At 44.5% G+C, this 22,854-nt stretch overlaps 1 protein-coding gene across 2 annotated transcripts; it reads right to left on the reverse strand.

Annotated features, from left to right (window-relative positions):
• Positions 1–7,283: 7,283 nt before the first annotated feature.
• Positions 7,284–11,155, reverse strand: LOC147904199 (pentatricopeptide repeat-containing protein At2g33680-like). Of its 2 annotated transcripts, XM_087385282.1 has the most exons (3): positions 10,850–11,155; positions 10,601–10,677; positions 7,284–10,509 (listed from the first exon to the last, which is right to left on the reverse strand). In XM_087385282.1, exons 1-3 carry the CDS (start codon positions 11,034–11,036, stop codon positions 7,978–7,980), a joined length of 2,796 nt encoding a protein of 931 aa, XP_087241408.1. In that variant the 5' UTR covers positions 11,037–11,155; the 3' UTR covers positions 7,284–7,977. The 2 variants fall into 2 exon arrangements, with proteins under 2 accessions (XP_087241408.1, XP_087241412.1); XM_087385286.1 differs by lacking the exon at positions 10,601–10,677 and having other exon boundaries at positions 7,284–10,562.
• Between the last annotated feature and the right edge of the window lie 11,699 nt (positions 11,156–22,854).

The following is a 22,854-nucleotide window of genomic DNA, read 5'->3' on the forward strand; positions in this document are numbered from 1 at the left end:
AACACATTCCCTGAACTTGTCAGTGTACTCTGCCACCGACAAATTCCTCTGGCGAAGGTTTCTGTAAACATCCCAAGCTCGGGACTCTTCGTCAGGTGGAAGAAAGTGTTTCTTGAATTCAGCCTTAAACCCTTCCCAGGTGGTAGGGGCAACCTGATCTTTCTGTTGTTTTATCGACCATCCGCTGCCTCGATAAACAGGTGAGTGGTCTCACAGATTTTCTTTAGATCAAATCTAATTTCACAAATGGCGAAGGCTTCTTCCCACTTGTGTAACCAAACCTCGATCACATCAGAATTGCGCTCAGTCATCCGACCAGCGTACTTTTCAAGTCTATAATTGACAATATTAGGTATCTTGACCTTCGCACGTTCCGATGAGTGTATACTGGGCTCTGGCTCTGCTGGAGCTTTGCCCTTTTCATTTCTAGATGGTCTAGCCGACAAGGCTTGCACCATCTCTCTAATTTCATTTTGACTAGCGTTCACTTGAAGCTGCTGGTTCATGATCTGTTGTAAGGCATCTTCTAGTACAGAAATCCTACCCACCAGAGTAGGTGTTGTGTGATGGGACACTTGTTCCGTAGATCGCGCTCTAGATTCACTAGGATTTACCCTGGAATCTTGTCCCTCTGCCTCCATTCTTTCAAAAGGGAAAATAGAAAAAAAAAAATTCTCGTACGCCAAAGCTCCAAAGGTATATCACACTTCAAATTCCCCTTTGCTGTACAGGAATAATAGACTACAAACTGAAAACTCAAAATTTGTATAGAAAGGAAAAAAATGCCCCCTGGGAGCTCCACGAAGTCTTCCTGCGCTGAAGTCTTCCTTCCGTCACCTGCCTACGGGAACCCCACGCTCCTGCGACAGCTTATAAGCCTGCAGATGTACCCGCTCCTTCTCTCCTGCAACGGTGATGATGTTCGAGACCTCACAGCTGTGCCATCACCCGATAGCTGTGATGCTCCTAATACGTAGCGCAATTCTGAAGGGCCAGGTTTCTGCTCTTTCATGCTACCCAGATAACCAGCAGCTTGGCTGTATCGTCGTCCTGAAGGTAAACACCCGTAATCCTTGCCTGATGCCAACGGACGAGACGACTAAACCCGTGACCACCTAAAAGCACACGTCGCTCGCCATCACACGCCCACTACGCCCTTCGCTCCCTTCATACGCAACTCGTATGAATCCCCTCGTCCAGCCTGAGCGCTCTGATACCAAATGAAACACTCAATACTACTCTCTCGCCCTTTCTTCGAATCACGGGCAATCATAGGCGATTGCATCCGATTTTCCTCCGAGCCTATCTCATGGATTGCACGCACACCAGATATGTAATTTCTTATTCTTCATGCCTATCCACAAGCCCACAATTCCCTAGATGGTTCCACCTTGCCACATGCCATCATTTTAGACCTTTAGCTTGGTACACCATTTACCCCTCTCTTGGGGCACAATTAAAACATTTGCCCCTTGGCATTTTTACACATTTAGGTGCACCTAGGCCTGAGCTCTCAGAACCACCTAGTCAATGCCAATACACCCTCACCAGGGACCTTGGTAGTTACTTCCCTTAACCATTTAATTTACCCATGTGAAATATTACAGAAGTCGGTCCTCTAGGGGAAAATGCCCACCGATCTTTCCGAGGTCATGCTATCTCGGCTAGAGCATAACAATCTTTGCCACCAATGCATCTTCAACATGGTCTTCCCTATCCTTTTCTCTATCTTTCTCTTGGATCGATCTAGTTTTCAATTCATCAAACTTTGTAGCCATGGCTTTAGCAATCATTGCCACCTTGAGACTAACAAAGGATGAGGAGTATCTCTTTTTAAAATTCCATTTCAAAATCAATCTATCCTTAAGAAACATTATCTTGTCGAGGTGGTCCCCCATTGCATCACCATCCCTTATTCAAAAGATTTAATAACTATATGTTTAAGGACCAATGCCTTGACCTCATAAATGGACATCAACGTGGTGCATAACATTAAAATGCTTGTGTCAAATGCATCAATTGTTAGAAATTTACCCAACAGAGGGTACACGCAGCGGAAGACTTATAGTAATGCCCAAGAGCTCACACAGTGTGCGGTGTGGGTGTGGAATCACAAACTTCTTTACTTATGTGCATTCAATAATTGTGCAGACTCATCAATAGACAATGAACCAGCCAGATAGAGAAACCACCAAAATAATATATTTCCGTCCAAAACTATGGACACAATACAGAAGAGATAGATCCAGAGTCCCACCAACGGTGTGGTCCTCTGATCTTACCACAAGGTACTTCTCCTATCTGCTGGCTATCTCTAGACTCGAGCCCGCGTGCTCCACCTCGAGCGTCTGTAGACTTTCCGTCCAGTGTGTTCTTCTCCACCTTACTGCCTGTGAATCAGCCTAGGTGGGCAGCCCCTGCCAAGCTTTGTCTGCAGCACACAGGTCCCTGTTCCACTGCTCCAACCTGCTTGTGAATGGCTGCTCCACAAGGTATGATGATCACAACACCTTGCTGCCCTAGAAGACAGCCAAGGTCCAGCCTCTAGGAACTCAGTCTGCAGCTCACCTTCAACTCTCCTTCACCCCTAGTGTGAGGCCCAAGGGAGTAGCTCCTGGCTGCTCCTGTCTGCTCCACTTTCTGCTGGATGTTGGATATAGAATGAGGCCAAGAGCCTCTGCTTTCATAGGCCCCAAGGCCTGTTAAAAAACCCGACCAGTCTGCCCTGACTGGGCCGACTGGACAGACCAGGTTGGCTGGCCCAACCGACCTGGTTGGCTCAGCCCAACCGACCTGGTTGGCTCAGCCCAACCGACCTGGTTGGCTCAGCCCAACCAGCCCTACATAAGGGCCCTAGCCAGGCCCTTTTTGGGCTGCTGCTAGGCTCCCCTTTTCTGCTGCTGGAGACCCTGCTGCAGGCTGTATACCTGCCCATAGACCCCCACTATACTGCGCCTTGCTGCAGTCCTTTGCCGGCGCCTTGTCCTGGCCGTACCTCTTCCGTACACTGCCCTGCAGCAGCCCGTACAGATCCGTACAGCTTTGTACCCTGCTCCGTACACATGCTGATGTCAGCGCGCCTTTCATAGGGTCCTGCTGCAGTCCACTGAGTGCCTCATGCCAGGCCTGATCCAAGACACTGTGTCCCCGCCATCTTCCTGCACATGAGCTACTCCTGATGCAACCTTTCATCCTTGGGATACCCCACCAACCATGAATGCTCCAGATCTGTCCCAGATCCACACATCCAGGTAATCTCTCCTTGGGCACATCCTGCCCTAGGTCTCCCTCCCCCACGCTCTCCTCATTTGGGGGCTTACAGATGGGGAGGTGACCTTTCCAACACCCCCTCTCACCGACACATCTCGGCCCAATGCCAACACGTCGATGAAGATGCTCCAGTAACTCCTTGGTCATAGTACACCTGTGAGCCTCCTACTTGGGCTCTGATACCATGTTAGAAATTTACCCAACAGAGGGTACACGCAGCGGAAGACTTATAGTAATGCCCAAGAGCTCACACAGTGTGTGGTGTGGGTGTGGAATCACAAACTTCTTTACTTATGTGCATTCAATAGATGTGTAGACTCATCAATAGACAATGAACCAGCCAGATAGAGAAACCACCAAAATAATATATTTCCGTCCAAAACTATGGACACAATACAGAAGAGATAGATCCAGAGTCCCACCAATGGTGTGGTCCTCTGATCTTACCACAAGGTACTTCTCCTATCTGCTGGCTATCTCTAGACTCGAGCCCGCGTGCTCCACCTCGAGCGTCTGTAGACTTTCCATCCAGTGTGTTCTTCTCCACCTTACTGCCTGTGAATCAGCCTATGTGGGCAGCCCCTGCCAAGCTTTGTCTGCAGCACACAGGTCCCTGTTCCACTGCTCCAACCTGCTTGTGAATGGCTGCTCCACAAGGTATGATGATCACAACACCTTGCTGCCCTAGAAGACAGCCAAGGTCCAGCCTCTAGGAACTCAGTCTGCAGCTCACCTCAACTCTCCTTCACCCCTAGTGTGAGGCCCAAGGGAGTGGCTCCTGGTTGCTCCTGTCTGCTCCACTTTCTGCTGGATATTGGATATAGAATGAGGCCAAGAGCCTCTGCTTTTATAGGCCCCAAGGCCTGTCAAAAAACCCGACCAGTCTGCCCTGACTGGGCCGACTGGACACACCAGGTTGGCTGGCCCAACCGACCTGGTTGGCTCAGCCCAACCAGCCCTATATAAGGGCCCTAGCCAGGCCCTTTTTGGGCTGCTGCTAGGCTCCCCTTTTCTGCTGCTGGAGACCCTGCTGCAGGCTGTATACCTGCCCATAGACCCCCACTATACTGCGCCTTGCTGCAGTCCTTTGCCGGCGCCTTGTCCTGGCCGTACCTCTTCCGTACACTGCCCTGCAGCAGCCCGTACAGATCCGTACAGCTTTGTACCTTGCTCCGTACACATGCTGATGTCAGCGTGCCTTTCATAGGGTCCTGCTGCAGTCCACTGAGTGCCTCATGCCAGGCCTGATCCAAGACAGTGTCCTCGCCATCTTCCTGCACATGAGCTACTCCTGATGCAACCTTTCATCCTTGGGATACCCCACCAACCATGAATGCTCCAGATCTGTCCCAGATCCACACATCCAGGTAATCTCTCTTTGGGCACATCCTGCCCTAGGTCTCCCTCCCCCACGCTCTCCTCATTTGGGGGCTTACAGATGGGGAGGTGACCTTTCCAACATCAATTAGTCAGAATTATATTCTTTCTACATGCTAAAAGATGTCTATATGTTTGGAATTCCAAATGTAGAAGTTAAACCCATCAAATAGCACAGTTTCTGGCATGCAAAATGTCACCATACTGATTTCATCTTGATGATAAATCAAGCATTTGAAGTGCTCTTGTGCACATTTAACAATCAGTCCTCTACTACCACCAAGTTTCTTAAAAGTCAATCGAGCAAAGAACCTTGAAGAAAAAGTGTACTATTTGATCGAGTTCAAAAGCTTTGTATTTGGAGTTCAGAGCAAAAAGTTATGCCCCGCTAAAAATTTATGCCTTTTATGAAAAAACCGCCTTAATTTCAAAATACCTAGCGAGTTTGAACATTGAGGGACATCGAAGTTGAAATTCTCGAGCTAAGGGGATTGACTTTTAAAATCATCCGATAAGTTTAAAAATCAAGTGCCTTCAAAGTTGGAAACTTACCTTTGGTGGTCTTTAGGACTATGCAATAGTTGAGGAAATTACCAGTGGGCCACACAAGCCCATGTGAGATATAAAGGGAAGATGTTAATGATAAGGTAATAAATGCCTTGCCTTATGGAGGTGCCCTAGGTTTTTGAACTTTAGGATGAAATTTTGTCTTTTACGCACATTCATGTTGATGCCACCGAGTTCCTTCTCCTTTCTCCACCTTCACGTTGTCTTTTGCAACCTTCTTCCTCCTCTTTTGTACGTCCTTGAAGCTCCTTGCAGTTCAAGGTTCTCCAAGCTTCTCTTGTAAGCTCCTTACACTTGAAGTTTCCACTTCTTCAAGCTTCTCCAAGCTTATGGTCGCAATCTCTCTAAAACCTTCTCCATGCTTCTTTACTTTAAAGCTACTTATACCCATCTTTTTTCTTCAACCTCTAGAACTCTCTTCACAAGTCATGGGTTCTCTTCTTCAAACAAGATTCCTCTTCTTTAACAGCTCCATGAGCTCTTGTTGTAGCTCCTACTACCAGTCACTCTAGTGCTTCTCCCATAGCCCAATCATTGCAAGTTTTCTTTAGATGCTGCTAGATGATTCCATAGCCCCACTGCCCAAGGTCTTCAATCCGCTATACGGTCATGGTGGCTATTTATGCCTCTCCTCTACTCCATTGCATGGTCTCATGATCCCTCTTTGCAATTCTCACTCAAGCTCTTAAGATCTTCTGCGCTTATTGCACCATGACATGGCTTGCATATGCCTCTTCTTTGACTCGACTATTGTTGTCAGAGACATCTATTGGAGCTAACTTTATAGACAGTCTTCTACTACTACTACTAGTTGAGTATTCCTGATGTAGCTAGTCCCAACTAGCTACTATTATAGTTCCTTTCCATGTTTAATCACACTAATGTTAAATTGGTGATTTCAAGCATGTGCGTGCCAAAGACTAATGCTTTCATTGAACAAAAGAGGCTCATGAAGCCAAAGATGAAAACGATTAAAAAAGTAGGCTAGGTAAATTACAAGTGTTTCCAAAATTTGTTACAAGGGTTATGCTTTTACCATGCGAAAAATAGCCAAAATGGATTTATAAGTGTGACATATGATAGCTTGAAGATGTTAGTGAAACTGCATTGGTATGGATGTATATGCTGAAAAAGAAGTATCGATAGATGCATGGATGGCCGAGTATGAATGTATAAAAGCTAGCCACATTGGCATCAAAATGACATGCATGGCATGTGATTTTATTGTGTGAAAACAGAGTGCAAGTTGCTTCCAAATTGATGTCAAATGATCAAGATATGGTCACTTGAATTCGGGTGTATTTCACACATCAAGAAGTAAACTCATTTGTCCCCTTGCCACTTTAAACAAATCAAAGGTCATTGTGAAGAGGATGCCCACGTTGATTGTACAATTGGCTTTTGTGGAGTTTGATCTTCGGACTAACATGTTCGCTAGCCGGACTGACACTGAATCTAGTTGACATAGGGTTGTTTTAAAATAAAGCATAGCAAAAGTAAATGATATGGCATCAATGTGCAACATGCATCTATTGGTGGGACAAGCCATGTGATACCTTCTTAGTGAGCTTGATGCATGTTGAGCGATGGGGAAGAAATAGATAAAGGCTACATGCATATGCTAAAACGCCAATTGTTGATTGTGTAGTAATGGTGTGGCAACATTGTCATGCTAAGGTGGCACTACCACATGCATAAGCAATGTCAATTGGGTATTGATTGTGCACTGGGAACTACTACGCTACAAATGTTGAGTTGTTGCTAGGGGGCTTCACACCACTTGATTCCCTAAATCCCTTAATTTTCTTAGGACTGACACGCTCAAGCTTATTGGGTTGTGCCCCATTTGTAACAGAGCACTCTCACATCAATTAAATCTATTAGTTTGACTATGTAGGGGTATACTCACCTTTGGCTTGCATCATGCTCATGATTGTGAATTTGACCTTTATTAATACACAAACTCGTATTGACTAGTTAGTTGAATGGTAGAAACCTTTGTCAAATGTATCTGACGTTGAAAACATTTCAATAAGGAGATCACACATGCAACTCAACCCCTTCTAAGATGCTACCTTGTGTTTGGAGCATCTTCATCTAGCAGTGTACTTTTGACTCGTATGTAAGAATCTCTAATTCCCGATGATAAATATGAGGGATTTGATGTTGGGGGGCCTATGAACTACCACATGTACAATCTCATCTACATGTGGAAACTTAGTCTAGCTTGATATTGTATAAATACGGGGCCCAATCACAACATGGGCCCTACTATATAACATTCAATACAATCCAATTTGGATGCTCAAGCAAGTCCTGCTTCCACTAAACCTATGGCTTGTGAATCACACCTAGTTGATTATTGTGGCTTCCATCATTCTAGTAAAAACATTTGGAAAAAGAGGCACATTAGCCATTGTAAATGCACTTAGCATCACCAACAGTTCCCACAAGCACACTTTCCTCCTGCAAGACATAAAATCGGTTTGCATCTCTAACAAGACTAGTTCACCGGCCCGCCACAAGATAACCAATTTTAAACCAAAAGACTTTTGACACCACATATCGTTGTCCACTTGGGTGTAATAATCAAGGCACACATGATAGTTAGCTTCTCATTCTGCCCAGATCTTTCATTGAGTCAATGGATATGTCTCGTGCCAACTAGTGCAAATGTCGAGCATACCCTTCCTTGGCATTTAGATTTCTGCTTCGGGAATGTCTTGTATCCCCCCATCAAGAACGAATGCACTCTTGGTCCACCTACTCTATCGTGGCTTCTTTCATGTGTGTTATCTCACTCAATGCCTCAACTTTCTTCTCATCCTCCTGCATGCGAGCATCTGCACAGATGTTAGACATTAACACATAAGCTGCAGCAGCCTTTTCATCCAATTGGACTGCATGTTCGAAGGCCAGTCTTCCAAGCTCCACATTACCCCACTTTTGACAAGCACCCAACACTGTATGCCACATCACAAGATTAGAATGGAAAGACATCTTCTTCACCATCACCACCGCCTCATCTAATTGTCCAGCACGGCCAAGGAGATCAACCACGCCAATGTGATGCTCAACAGTTGGAGTGATGCCATAGTCTTTGCTCATGGCTTCAAAGTACTTCTGGCCCTGGTCCACTAGACCTGTGTGACTGCAGACAGTAAGAACAATACAGAATGTGACTCCGTCTGGCTTTATCCCTTCTCCTCTCATTCTCTCAAGCATATGGAAAACAATTTCACTTTCTCCTTGCTGGGCATATCCTGCAATGAGTGCAGTCCACGAGATCTCGTTTGGGACTGGCAGCTTCTGAAACGCGTCCTGTGCTTCTGCAAGTGAGCCACATTGGGCATACATATCCACCAAGGTGCCGCCAACAAGAAGGTCTCCTTCCAGCCCCTTTCTAGAAATCTCAGCATGTATTTCTCTGGCCTTGTTGATGGCTCCTATGTTGCCACAAGCTTTCAAGCTGCAAACAAATGTGACAGCATTTGGAAAGAGACCTTCCAATTGCATTTGTTCAAAACAGTTCAGCGCTTCCTCGCTAAGCCCCTGCTCAGCATATCCTGCGACTAGTGCAGTCCAAGAGACTACGTCTCGAACTGGCAGCTTGTCAAACGCTTCTTGTGCTTCTGCAAGCAAGCCACATTTGACATACATATCCACCAAAGTGTTGCCAAGCACAAAATCTCTTTCCAGACCCTTTCTGGCTATCTCAGCGTGTATTTCTTGGCCCTTGTCTATGGCTCCTACAGTGCCACAAGCTTTCAAGCTGCAAACAAATGTGACAGCTGCTGGAGAGAGACCCTCCAATTGCATCTGCTCAAAACAGTTCAAAGCTTCCTCACCATGCCCATGCTCCACATATCCTGCCATCAGAGCATTCCATGAGACTACATCTCTAACTCGCAGCTCGTCAAACACTTCGTGTGCTTTTGCAAGCGAGCCACATTTGGTATACATATCTACCAAGGTATTGCCAACAACAAGATCCATTTCCAGCCCCTTTCTGGCAATCTCTGCGTGTATTTCTCGACCCTTGTCAATAGCTCCTATACTGCCACAAGCTTTCAAACTGCAAACAAATGTGACAGAATCCGGAGAGAGACCCTCGAGTTGCATCTGCTCGAAACAGTTCAGTGCTTCCTCACCAAGCCCATACTCAGCATATCCTGCAATGAGTGCAGTCCATGAGACTACATCTCGAATTGGCAGCTTGTCAAACGCATCCTGTGCTTTTTCAAGCGAGCCACATTTGGAATACATACCTACCAAGGTGCTGCCAACAAAAGGATCTCTTTCCAGCCCCTTTTTGGTGATCTGGGCATGTATTTCTTGGCCCTTGTCTATGGCTCCCATGCTACCACAAGCTCTCAACGTGCAAACAAATGTGATGGCATTTGGAGAGAGACCCTCTAGTTGCATTTGTTTGAAACAGTTTAGAGCTTCCTTACCAAGGCCCTGCTCAGCATATCCTGAGATTAATGCAGTCCACGAGACTATGTCTCGAACAGGCAGCTTGTCAAATGCACTCTGTGCTTCTGCAAGGGAGCCACATTTGGCATACATATCCAACAATGTACTGCCAACAACAACATCTCTTTCCAGTCCATTTCTGGCTATCTCGAAGTGTATTTCTCGGCCTCTTTCTGCATCTTTCAGCCTGGCACAAGCCTTCAGTACAGACGCAAAGGTATACCTGTTAGGGTGTACAGAATCCTCTTGCATTTTCTGGTAGAGGTTGAGGGCAGACATTGAATCCCCACATTCAATATAACCAGTGATGAGAGAAGTCCAAGAATACACATTTCGATCAACCAACTTGTTAAAAACCTGCTGTGCATTGCACATACTTCCAACTTGGACAAACATTGGGACGAGGTAGTTCCCAAGAGATCTATGATCTTCCAGCCCACTTTTGCACATGTAGGCATACAAGCGCTTGGCATACGCTAGATTTTTCTTTGTTCTACACTTATGCAAGATACATGTAAGGTTCTCAACTGAAGGGAGCTGGGGCATCCGTTCCATAGACGTGAGTGCCTCCTCTAAGCTGAGCATTTCCCAGCCACTTTTCTCAAGCAGTTCTTGTGCTTTAGACGCGATCACCTTTACTCCAAACCTGAAGCTGGCCTTGCCACTCTCCTGCACCAAGCCACAATCGTGTGCCTGACCAGTGGATGCTTTGGGCTTTTTTTCAAGCATATCTTTGACCCAATCTGGATTGCACCAGCCGTCTGTCCATAGCGCCTCATTGGCGCGCTTATGCTTGAAATCTGGAGATCTTGGGTTTCTCTGTTGTTGAGATTCACAAAGAGACTCATCAACGAGCCAATACACAGATATACCTGTGCAATCATTCAGTTTAGACTCATCGCACACTTACTTTGCTCTCTCGGTTGTCCCACCACTGTAAGGGATCAGTCAAATACTGCTTCCATAAGCGCTCGGTCCCTGATCTATCTGCAAAGAATGACCACAGCGAATGTCGCCAGAAATTTTTTTTTCTCTAGACTTACAACAAGGACAGGCCTCCTTTATAACTAAATTACCTAATTGAAGACCGGAAAACATCTAAGCCGGATTTTCTCGATTTGGACCGTTGCAAAATACAATAAAGTACGCCGTACAGTACCTGAATGCGAACATTCCTCCACCACTGTTCCACTTTCCTCGGGGGAAGCTGTCAGAGAGTTAGGGCTTGATCGCCTGCGCATATGAGTTGCCAGACAGACGGCGTGTAGATCTCCGCCCGGTCCACGCAGTTGAAGGAAGAAAGGTGTACGACATGGATCTCCTGCTGTACGGATGTGTATCATCATCGAAACTCCAACGAGATCTGAAGGATTCTGAACATATAGGCAAGGCGTCGGGCATAATTTTTCCTTTATTTGAAGGGCGTTAGACTCTAGAGTGTATGTTGGTTAATGTGTTGGTCCATTTTTTGAGTCGACATGATTGGTCCACAACGGGTTCTCCGTAGCATTTGAAGCAGGGTATTTGTGATTACTCCTAATTGTTAAATGTTGGGGGAGTCAAATATTGATAGCAAGGATTCTGAACATATAGGCAAGGCGTAGGGCATAATTTTTCCTTTATTTGAAGGGCGTTACACTCTAGTTAATGTGTTGGTCCATTTTTTGAGTCGACATGATTAGTCCACAAGGGGTTCTCTGTAGCATTTGAAGTAGGGTATTTGTGGTTGCACTTTGGGACTGATTACTCCTAATTGTTGAATGTTGGGGGAGTCAAATATTGATAGCAAGCATTCACATCCTTGGTTGAAGGAGTAGTTTTTTGTTTGAAAGGCGAAGATGCTCTTTGTAACAAGTGGCAATACCCAAGCCTTCGTCACTCGAGATGATTTGGAACCCTGGAATTGTCATGTGTTTGGTTGATCGTGCATGGATTTCTTAAAGACAATGTATTGCTTCAGCAAGAATACTTTGGCTCGATAGGATATCACTAGTCTGTGAATAGGATGATCTTGTATTGAACGATTGCAAGTTTGGTTTGTTGTTTGTTTGCAAAGATAAGTTGACTTGGTCGAGGTGCCATGGGCTTTCTGGTATGTTGCGCTACTTTCGACGGCATGCCCTTCATGTCTGTGTACTTCCAGACAAAAAAATATTGGAACTCATGCAACAAGGCTAGCAAGGCCTATTCTTGCTCAAAATTTAGGTTGTCAGGTATGTGAACTAGACTCAAACCTGCTTAGGGTCCTCTCTTGGACCGGCTAGGTTTATGTCCTTAACCATTCTTATAGGATTGTCATACCCATTTTGGTCTTTGTACTTGGAAAACCTCTTACCTTGCTCTAATAGTATTTTGCGGTCTTGTATCATGTAGGCTTTAAAATGTTTGAGGACCTGATGCAGGTCAATCCTGTTAACATCCACAGAGTACAGCTGCCAAATGCAGGGTAATTTAGTGATTAGAGGTGATTAGGCCGCATGATCTACTTCAACGAACAAGCCAGTGATAGCAAGCAATGTGCACACAGAAGGAGTATAGCTCAAACTCAGGGAGTTTGATCCCCAAAGTCCAAGGATTCTAGGCACAAGTTGTATGTTCCAGCTACACCAATACCAAGGAGTGTAGGCAATGTATTTTAGGTCTACGTCCATGAAAATAGCCACGCCAATGAAAATAGCCATGAAAGGAGTACAACTCAAACTCAGGGAGTTTGATCCCTAAATATTCTGAAGCAAAGGATTCCAGGCAACGTGCAGGGTTACCGTGGAGTGTCTCACGGAAGTTAGCCTCACCACTCTAGGTTTTGAGCTGCTTTCACGGGGTTTGAGCCCCAAATGGTTTAAGGCGTGAGGGCGCTCAGGGAGTTTGAGCCCCAAATCACCTAAGCCTAGGAGGCGCGAGGCTAATAGAAGCACTATTTGGAAACTGGTTAGGACCACCTCCTAATTCCAAGAAAGTGCTTTAATATGGTTAACACAAGTGCTATTTCCGCCAGAAGGGAGAGATGGAAAGAATAGTAATATGCCTTGGCGTAGTAAAGAGAAGGAGAGTGCTAAAAAGGAAAAGGGTTGGCCCTCCCTTCAAAAGGTGACTTGTATAAAAGGCCAAAGTGTTGACTTTGGTCTTCATTGTTGTTTGCACAAGTTTGAATACAAGCGCCCTCTTCTCTTCCAAGAGAGTGTTTTGGGTGTTCTCTTGTTTCCATTGTAGCGCCTTTGTGTCTGCCACTCCATCCCCCTTCACTCTCCTCTTCTCTTCTTCTTCCTCATCCCTTCTCCCTCTCCTTCCCTTCTTCCCCCTCCTCTCCCCTCTTCCTCTTCCCCCTTTCTCGCATGGGGACACATTGCAACAATCCGGAGGTTGCTCGAGTGACACTTGCGGACGACTCGTGCTATGCATTGCTCCCACAAGGAGTAGCTAGGAGTGGAGGCTCCATCGGCATATCTTCAACATCCCCACGGCACGTGAGTCACCATCAAGACCCACAACATTTTTGGCGCTGCTGTTAGGGAGAAAAGGTATGCTTTTGCATTTGCACTTGTTTCCCTTCGATATCTACCCATTGCACAAGTCTTCAAGTTAGAGCTTGTTAGTGGTTAGGAATCATCAAAAATCAATCGGTGACACTATGTTTTCCTATCCCGCCGAGTCGGTGCCATAGAGCTATCCCACCGACCGGTGCATTAGCTGTATCTCGTTGGTCAAACCACGTTGACCTGGTGCCATAGAGCTATCCTGTCGACGTAACTTCTAACCACGACCTAACCTACCACCTTGATTTAATGCATGTCAAAGTTACTATCCTGTCGACCTGACAGCCATTGACCCATGGCTTTAGGGCCATCCCGCCAACCTTTGCTATCTTGCTACTCCGCCGCTGGCACGATGAACTCACCCCCACGCCCTTGGCCATAGTCATATCCCTCCAATCATCACCATTTCGATTCCCACGCTCATCGCGATAGCTATACCACTGACCAGCGTGTCGGTAAGATCCTATCGATTCCCTATCCCGTCGCCTGCTGTCTTAATCGTATCCCTATGCCTGCAGGGATAGCACTTGTAGATGTTCCCACCAACCACGTGGCAAGATCTATCCCTCCGATCATCACGATACATCTATCCCGCCACCCGTGGTCACTCTTACTCCACTGCCATCTCTATACGCTTATACCGCTGCTCGTTGCTAAACTCGTATCCCACCGCTCGGTGTGATACTGGATCCCTCCGATCGTCACTATAGATCTATCCTGCCGACTGTCACGATACCTCTGGGGTAGCCAAAGAATTTTAAAAAAATTCAAGAACCTTAGTTCAGCCTAAGTGTGCTCAGCCAGAGGCATCCCACATGCTGTTGAGGTCCAGAATGATTTTGCCAAAGGATCCCGTGCTGGAAGAAAGTGCTACAAGCTACGCTCAAACCATCCTCTATCCTAGCTAGGAATCTGGAAGCTCGCGATCCTGAGCCTCCACTCGTTAGTAGGTCCCCGACCAGAAACTCTATCTAGTTCTAACAAAACAAAGAGTCTGGAAGAAGTAATGCAAGACCCCTTGGGTCCAAGGGCATCGGAAGCTCCATTCACAAATGTAGCCTCTCCCAACTTTCCTACACCTTTAGTTGCATCCAGGCTTAGAGGTACCTTCTCCAACATTTTCGGCCACTTAGGCCGAACAGAGCCAGTAGACATGGAGAACCCCGTCACCGGCATGTCCACAGGGAGGGAAGGCCAGCAGTAGCTCCTGAACCATAGACTGGGATGAAAACCACCTTCACGGATCCAGGACTCTCCACCTATGCCAGACCTTCTAAGTGGGAAAACATGGATGATGAAGATCCATGGATGAGGGAATTCCAAAGGCAAGACCTCGGCCGGAGGGGATACTAGGAACTTTCAAGGTGGAGTGTCTTATGAACCTCTAACAGCCCCGGTGCCACCAACCTTTGTCAACTATGGGGCACCACAATTTCCACCCTACCGCCCACTGCATGGAACTAACATTCCCATGCCCCAAGACCCACCTCCTCTGGGAGTCCGTCCCTTTCCATCTATACCAGTTGCACCCATGAATGCAAGCCTTGGCACCTCCATTCCAATGCCAGTACTAGCAACTACATGGAGACCACCACTTGGACCAGGCTTAAGGCCAGCCTTGCGCCCGTCAGGCCCACAACACCACCACCTTTGCTAGCCGCTCAAACGGTGTTGATTGATGAGACAATGCGTATCTTGGTGAACTCCCTAGGAAGGGGGGCTACACCACCTCCACCCATCCCAGTGTTTCTTGCAGGGATTGCGAATCCCCCATAGCCATCTCCAAGCTAATGACCAAGTCCTAGGAGAAGGAGACTTGGTCTCCTATGTGGAGCAGTTTGACCAAGCCAAGTTCCTAGGAAAAGGAGACTCGGTCTCCCACGTGGAGCGGTTTGAATAGATTTGTGAAGCCTTTGGTGCTCCCAGAGACCTAGAGATTGCCAATGCTTTTGGCCTCAGCCTTGATGGCAAAGTTGGCCAATGGTATAGGGCTCTCACCCTAGAAGAAAAGATCAACTGGGAGACATTGAGAAAGGCCTTTAGTATGGTGTAAAACAAAACGACAAGGAATCCCTGAGGGATTACATTGCCAAGTTAAAGCACCTCAATGCTCGCTGTGAACCAATTGTCCATACATTCGATCCAAAAACATGGAAGCAAAACCAACTATGTCAAAAGAGAAAAAACACATTTTCATCATAAGGATTGATTTTGCTTAGTGAAAGTACCTATGTAATTTGGACAATACCATGCTTTGAAAAACTTAGGGAGCCAAAAAAGGATTTTAGCCCTCCATACTTAGATATTATGACCAATGTCTGAACGATAGTACTATCGAAACTAGAAATGAATGCATCTAAACCACTATGTTGATTGCTCATCCAATATCCTGTAGACTATTATGTTAAACTCAATACGTGACCACAAACTCAAGCATAAGAGGAGCATGATTCAAGTGAAATAATTGGCAAAGACACTCTGTAACTACTAGTATCCTGCTGCATCTAACGGAAAATATGCACCAAGCGTTAATAAGCTTCTATTTCCACCCCTATAAGCAAACTCGTATCTTGTAGTATGAAAAAATTTAAGGAAAACATTGCACTTAATGCATCAATTAAGCCAGTTACCACTCATCAGACACAATCGAACAATCATCAAGGAAAGTCTAGTCAAGGAAGTTGAAGCAAAAAACCAAATATCTATTCAGATCTATGCCATGGTGTATCCGCTGCCGCCAACCATGAGTAGCAAAAGAACCTATGTAAAAAGCAAAATAGGGATTATGCCACTCTACCATGATCACTCCATGCTACAAATAAGGGAATACATAGTCATTTTAGGGTACTTTTAGGGTTTATTCCCAACCACTAAAAAGAGAGCCAATGCTATCTATTTGTATTCATAAAATCTTTATGAACATTATCATGTTCAATGTAAGGATAGGAGCCAGCTCAATGGGTAGTCTTAAACAAATATAAATACTATTCGAATTTTAATCTTATGCAAAAGCTTTTTTTTAACACAAAGTAAAACTTGATTATACATATAGATGGGAATCAGGTCACCATTGTAAGTATGTATTTAGTAATTATGTTGAAAATATTCTCTTAGAAAAGGGTCATAGCTCAATCAACATAGTACCCATATTATATAGCCAAAATCTACAAGATCTCATTCATACCATTAGAATGTTTTCATCACTTATCATAAGTACTAACCTCAATTGGCATTATGTATTTGGGTCAAAATAGTTTTTAGTATAGGATATAATGGAGCAATATATTTATGTAATATCTAGTGAACATAGTTTCTAATATAGGATAAAATGGAGCATAGAGTAATGTTGTCATTCAAAAATGATAATATACCTTCTTTGACCATATACAAGTATCATGCATTTGTAAAAAAAAGTTAGTCATAAATTGCAATATAATGTGCCCATAATGCATGTACATTAAATCTTCACACGTTAGAATGTGAGAAAGGGAATAATTTAACTATGAAATCAGGGATCAATGTAGGAAATGGTCTTCTATGCACACATGTATGCTAAGGGTCCATCTAACACAATATTGGAAATTGATGTGAGTATGAGTGTATGCATCCATCGATGATGTATATGAGTGTATGCATCCATCCATGATGTATATTGTTGTACTAATCCATGGTGCTTTACAGCTTTGTAGTGCAATTAATCACAACAATGTTGTATTTTTTTAAAGAAAAATGCCATAAAAATTTCATGCTACAAAACACACACAAAAAAATGGCATTTGTAGCATTAATCCAAGCATTTCCTACAAGCAATCTACATCCCTCCCTTTCCTACTTACTCCTTTCGCCAGCCACCTCTACCCTCTTGTTGCCCTTCAAGATTGCCTCTTGCCTCCTTGCCTCCTTGCTTCCACACCTCCTCACCTCCTTGCTTCTTTGCCTTCTCATCTCCTTGCATCATGCTTGTTGCTGGCACCGTCCCTCCCCTCATTGGCCACTCCTCTACTCCTCATGTCATCCTTCCCCTCATTTTGGTGTCTCCAATGAATAGATTAGGGGTCTTGTTTTTGGAGGGGGGAAGCATAAGAATGGTAACACGTTAATGCGCTATCATTTTTTGTGCTTTTGCCACCCAAAAACAAGACTTGCAAAGCCCTTGCTTAAGCTTGAATGAGCCTCTTGATTTTGGGGGTGTAATGGTCGAAAATGGCAGCATGTTAAGCCATTTTCGACCATTATACCCCCAACATCGAGAGGCTCATTCAAGCTTAAGTAAGGGCTTTGCAAGCATTGCAAGTCCAGTAAATGAAATCAATCAGATTAGGAATTGGCAAACTCGATTTGGGAATGGTCAGAAATACTTTGTCTTTGAATAATGCCTTGGATCATCGGATGGGGTCCCATGAACCTGCTGCCTGTGATGACGAATGGTTCTACCCTCAACTAAAGGTGACGTGTGTAGTAGTAAAAGGAAAAAAATGTGGATATGATAGCCCTCATGGAATCTCTAAGGGGTCTTGATTTCGGTCATGATTTGCACATTCTAGCACGAGCTAGACATTAATTTCCAACACTTGAGGCATATAGTGGCTTTGCCCACACAACATTTCCAGCTACAATCCAAGCATTAAGTAATCTCATATTATGTATCTAGACACATCATGAGGGGTAGAGCCTCTTTTTGGCAGCCTCACTAGCAATATGTATTGAAAAAAAAATTGTATTTAATTATTATATTCTTCCTTGCTATATGAATGCTCCTAATGCATCCAAATTGTAGAACTACTTCAATACTACTGCTTAGTTATATTGTATAATAACCTCCATATGTATGCTCTATAACGAGTTACAATGGATATGAGAGAGGCATGCAAAGACCAGGGTGGTAAGGAGTGCAAGGCAAACTATATATACATACATACATACATATATATATGTATATATATGTGTGTGTGTGTGTGTGTGTGTGTGTGTATGTACATACATATATACATACATAATGATGCATACAGTTTTACTAGATGGGAAAAATAGGACCCACTCCAATTTTCGTGGAGAAACCCAACTAGACAAATAGAGCAAGTCCAAGGGGTCGCTAGGGACACCCCCCGGCAAATGGAGATGCCTAGTCTACAATTTTAGCACCAATTTTGGGATGTAAGCTCCATAGTCATGTCCAAAAAAAGTTGTCAATTCTTGCATTAAATGTAGGGTGGTGAATATATCCTATTCCGTCATGGGGTTGGAAAAAGACAGAGGCAAAAAATTGAACCTCCAAAAAGACTTCTTTTATCAGTCTATGGGGACCGGCTCTTACTAGCGTTAAGAGTGGACAAGACAGCTACCATTGGTGTGATATAGGAATCTCTGAGTCTACAATTTTAGCACCAATTTTGGGATGTAAACTACATAGTCAGGTCCAAAAAAAGTTGTGTCAATTCTTGCATTAAATGTAGGGTGGTGAATATATCCTATTCTGTCATGGGGCCTGTAGAATACGGAGGGAAAAAATTGAACCTCCAAAAGACTTCTTTTACCGGTCTGGGGACCAGCTCTTACTAGCATTGAGAGTGGACAAGACAGCTACCACTGGTGTGATATGGGAATCTCCAAGTCTCAAGTTTTGGGGTCCATGAAATTAGATCATGCTGACGGTAACTCTAAGAGGGTGCAAAGGTAGGCAACATTCTTCATCATAGCTAACTCAAATGCAAGGTAGTGAAAATACCAGGAGAGCTGCTTGGTAGCAATGATTTTGAGAAGGGATATGATGATACTTTGTTGTGTTATGTAGGATATTAATTTCCATTAAATTTGGGACATGTTCAATATAACTTCATAAAAACCTAAGTCATGAAATAATACATTAAATGTCCAAGCATAAATAATAGTTGTGAAGTTAATGCATTAAATATTCAAGCCTAAAGAAGCATTAATCAAGACCTAATGCACCGTACCAGACTTTGGCCTTACCCTCATTCCATAAACTTGCTAACGTAAGGCCAAAATTTTCATTCTTAAGAATATATGGAAAGACCTTATGTTTGGCGCACTTTTGGTGAAAAAATTTCAGTCTAAAGAATAGGTGGAGTGAAATTGTGTTTGATAAATACAAATCAATGTTCAAGTTTGGACATTAATAAAGGTATCCTTTTGAAGATATTGGAACACATGAGAGAAATAATATTGAATATACATGAATTTTTAGACATACTATTAAAGACAAATGAACATATAATGGATGAAATTCTATTGAATACATGAATTTTCAATAGAACTGTCATTCAAAAGATTTGATGGATTGAATGTAGCTTTAATACATTATCCCTTTTACAAGGGTGTTTAAGTTTGAGGCTTGAAACATAAGAATGAATATGTGTTGAAGCCTAGTGGTTTGTTAAGAATATGTGAAACTTATAGTAGTAAAAGTACTTATAATGGAAGGGATTATATCGAAGATCCCATTAAGGACATGTGAACATAGTAGAATAATTCTACATAAAAATCAGTGGATCAAACTTAATGGCTCAAAAGCAAAAAAGGATGATGGTGCAACCTAGGGGCTACTCTACGGCACTATGGTAGCAACCTTTGTAGTTACTATCAAAGGTAGTGTAACTTTTTTATCAAGGAAAGAGACACGAACCACTCCACATGACCTAGATTTGTATGACCTAGGTTGCACCGACTTGTTTCTTTTATGGATAAAAAGTGACCCTTAAGTAATGCTATAGCACTCCCTTTTTTGGTCCATTATTATAGCACAATTGGGGCCTTTTGACCTAATACTAGCTACCCATCAAATATTTATTGTAGATGTTAGGGGTAATTACCAAACTACTAGTGGTAGTTTTGTCACTACCATTAGTAATTTTATTGGAGTGTTCCTTAATGGTAGTTCTCCTACTACTACATACAATATTACCAATGGTAGTCCTAGTCCCAATGATGGTACACATACTATTATTATGACCGTCCAACTTAAATCATCAATTATATCTATGAATGCATATATATAGGTCTATCTATACAGGGAGCCTCCGCACAATTAGCCACATACACACTTGCACCATGCACCATCCCCCAAACCTTCCAAATGCACTTTGATGCACTCCGTGCACAAAATCTCATCTTCCACCTAGACCTCACTACTCCACTTCCCCCTAACACCCTCCAAACTATCCTTCGCCGTAACCTCGACCACTGTCGCCCCATCTTAGCCATGTCATACTTCTCCCTAGATCTCCAACCCACTTCTCTATCTCTTCTTCGCCCCTCCAATCTCCAGACATTATCCGCCCATCCCATCCTCCTCAATTTTCAAGGCTGGTGCTACTTCATCACTGAGTCCCTTAATTATCCAATGGACAATGAAGTGATGCAACTCGCAAAGCTTGAGGAACTCACGTCGTGGGTCTGCACACCAGTAAGTCTGCATGCAGACATCAATTGGATGTAGACCTACGGTCGAGCCTCTGCCATCCAATCTCAAGGGCACCTTGTAGCCTACCAACCCACAACCTACCACCACCTCGGCATAATAATTCTCTTCAATAGGATGCTACATGCTCTCCAAGACTCAGTTGAGTCCTTGGTGAGCAATTTTGAAACAATTCACATAGCCTACCTAGAGAAAGTTACCAAGGAAGAGGGAAATGAAGCAATCACCCTCTTTAATACTACCGCCCCCCTACAAAAATTCCACTACCGCCTCTCTAGATCTCGCCCTACCCACCCAACAAGCCACCCACCCTCCCCTCCCTCAAACAATACTGCCTGAGTACTCGTCTAATGCCTCTAACAACACCACCGCATAGCAAAGGCCCTCCCCATCCATCTCCTCCAATGCTCCGGTTGATGACCTTCCTGACGAAGCTTTCAGCACGCTGCTCAAAGCAACCAATTTCGTCTAAGAAGCTGACGCATCAACGCCACCAGGATCAGTAGAGCCGGAGCCCTTGCCACTTGTAGATGATGACGCTCTGCCATCCCTGCTAGTTTCCCCACCTAAAGATGTCCATTGGCGCCCAGACTTAAGAGTCCTTTTAAGAACTACTAGATAGTGCGCTAATGCAGCATTGGAAGCGTCAGCTCTAGGGCTCTCACCTCCACCTCACACAATTCATCATGCAATCCTTTGACAAGTGGCGCCACGCGGATCCAAAGTGCATGAGAGGAGGATACAACCTCGCCCCCGACACTCCAAACCCCGCGACCGATATCGATGCCAGTCTGCAGCCACAATGGCAGCTCCCCTTCTTAAAGCTGGAGAAATTTTGGCGCTACTACCGCAGTGCACCCATCAATCGTTGAGTCCACCCACTCTATATGCCCATGGAACAATGATGGACTTGGGCCGCATTTCGAGACCTCCAGTGGAAGGACCCCAAATGTGTTGTATAACTTTCCCAAGTACAACTTTCCAAAAGAGATGACTTAGGAGGGATTTTTCTTCCGCCTCTAGTCATTCAACGACACATACAGCTCAGTGCTAGATCCTGCCATCGTCGCAGTGGTACATTTCAACCTCTTACTCCTATGCGATCTTCCCGCCCACAGTCACCCCATCGACGACCGCCTCCACAATCTGAACAACTAGATTGTTTTCAATCCCAACATCGGTCCAACACAATTCCAGGACCTTCGCCTCTACCTCTACGTCCACAATCTCCATGGATATCACATCCACATGTACGAGGATATGCATGCCACCCATTTTTGGAAGTACTGCTCGTACCTCGCTTGCCTCACTTCATGATAGCTGGACCGCTACACCGTCCTACAGACAGTCCTGACCACCAACCTCCTCCAGCATGGCTGACTCAGGGACGGATCAGCGATAGGAAAGGGGGCATGTTAACATCCACAGAGTACAGCTACTGAATGCAAGGTAATTTAGTGATTAGAGGTGATTAGGCTGCATGATCTACTTCAACGAACAAGCCAGTGATAGCAAGCAATGTGCACATGGAAGGAGTATAGCTCAAACTCAGGGAGTTTGATCCCCAAAGTCCAAGGATTCTAGGCACAAGTTGTATATTCTAGCTAACACCAAGACCAAGGAGTGCAAGCAACATGCACATTTTAGGTCCACGTCCACGAAAATAGCCATGCCAATGAAAATAGTCATGAAAAAAGTATAGCTCAAACTCACGGAGTTTGATCCCCAAATATTCCGAAGCAAAGGATTCCAGGCAATGTGCAGGGTTGTTGTGGAGTGCCTCATAGAAGCTAAGCCTCGCCACTCCAAGTTTTGAGCCGTGTTCACAGGGTTCGAGCCCCAAATGGTTTAAGGTGTAAGGGCGTTCAGGGAGTTTGAGCCCCAAATCACCTAAGCCTAGGAGGCACAAAGCTAACACAAGTGCTATTTGGAAATTGGTTAGGACCACCTCCTAATTCTAGGATTGTCCCAAGTGCTTAACACAAGTGCTATATCCGCCAGTAGGGAGAGATGGAAAGAATAGTAATATGCCTTGGCACCCTATGGGCCCAAGAGCCTTTGTTGTAAAGAGAAGGAGAGTGCTAAAAAGGAAAAGGGTTGGCCCACCCTTCAAAAGGTGACTTGTATAAAAGGCCAGAGTGTTAGATTTTGGTCTTCATTGTTGTTTGCACAAGTTTTGATTTCCCTTGCAAG

Source organism: Dipteris shenzhenensis, chromosome 2 (assembly GCF_047967505.1).
Source record: "Dipteris shenzhenensis isolate YYH24624 ecotype China chromosome 2, Dip_SZ_1.0, whole genome shotgun sequence".
Classification (NCBI taxonomy): Eukaryota; Viridiplantae; Streptophyta; class Polypodiopsida; order Gleicheniales; family Dipteridaceae; genus Dipteris; species Dipteris shenzhenensis.

Excerpts from the sequence above, each read along its gene's own strand:
- LOC147904199 (XM_087385282.1), bottom strand. The coding sequence starts at position 11,036 with ATGATGATACACATCCGTACAGCAGGAGATCCATGTCGTACACCTTTC. Across the intron at positions 10,678-10,849 it reads GGAGGAATGTTCGCATTCAG|ATAGATCAGGGACCGAGCGC; the intron begins GTACTGTACGGC and ends CATTCTTTGCAG. Across the intron at positions 10,510-10,600 it reads GGGACAACCGAGAGAGCAAA|AGAAACCCAAGATCTCCAGA; the intron begins GTAAGTGTGCGA and ends TCTCAACAACAG.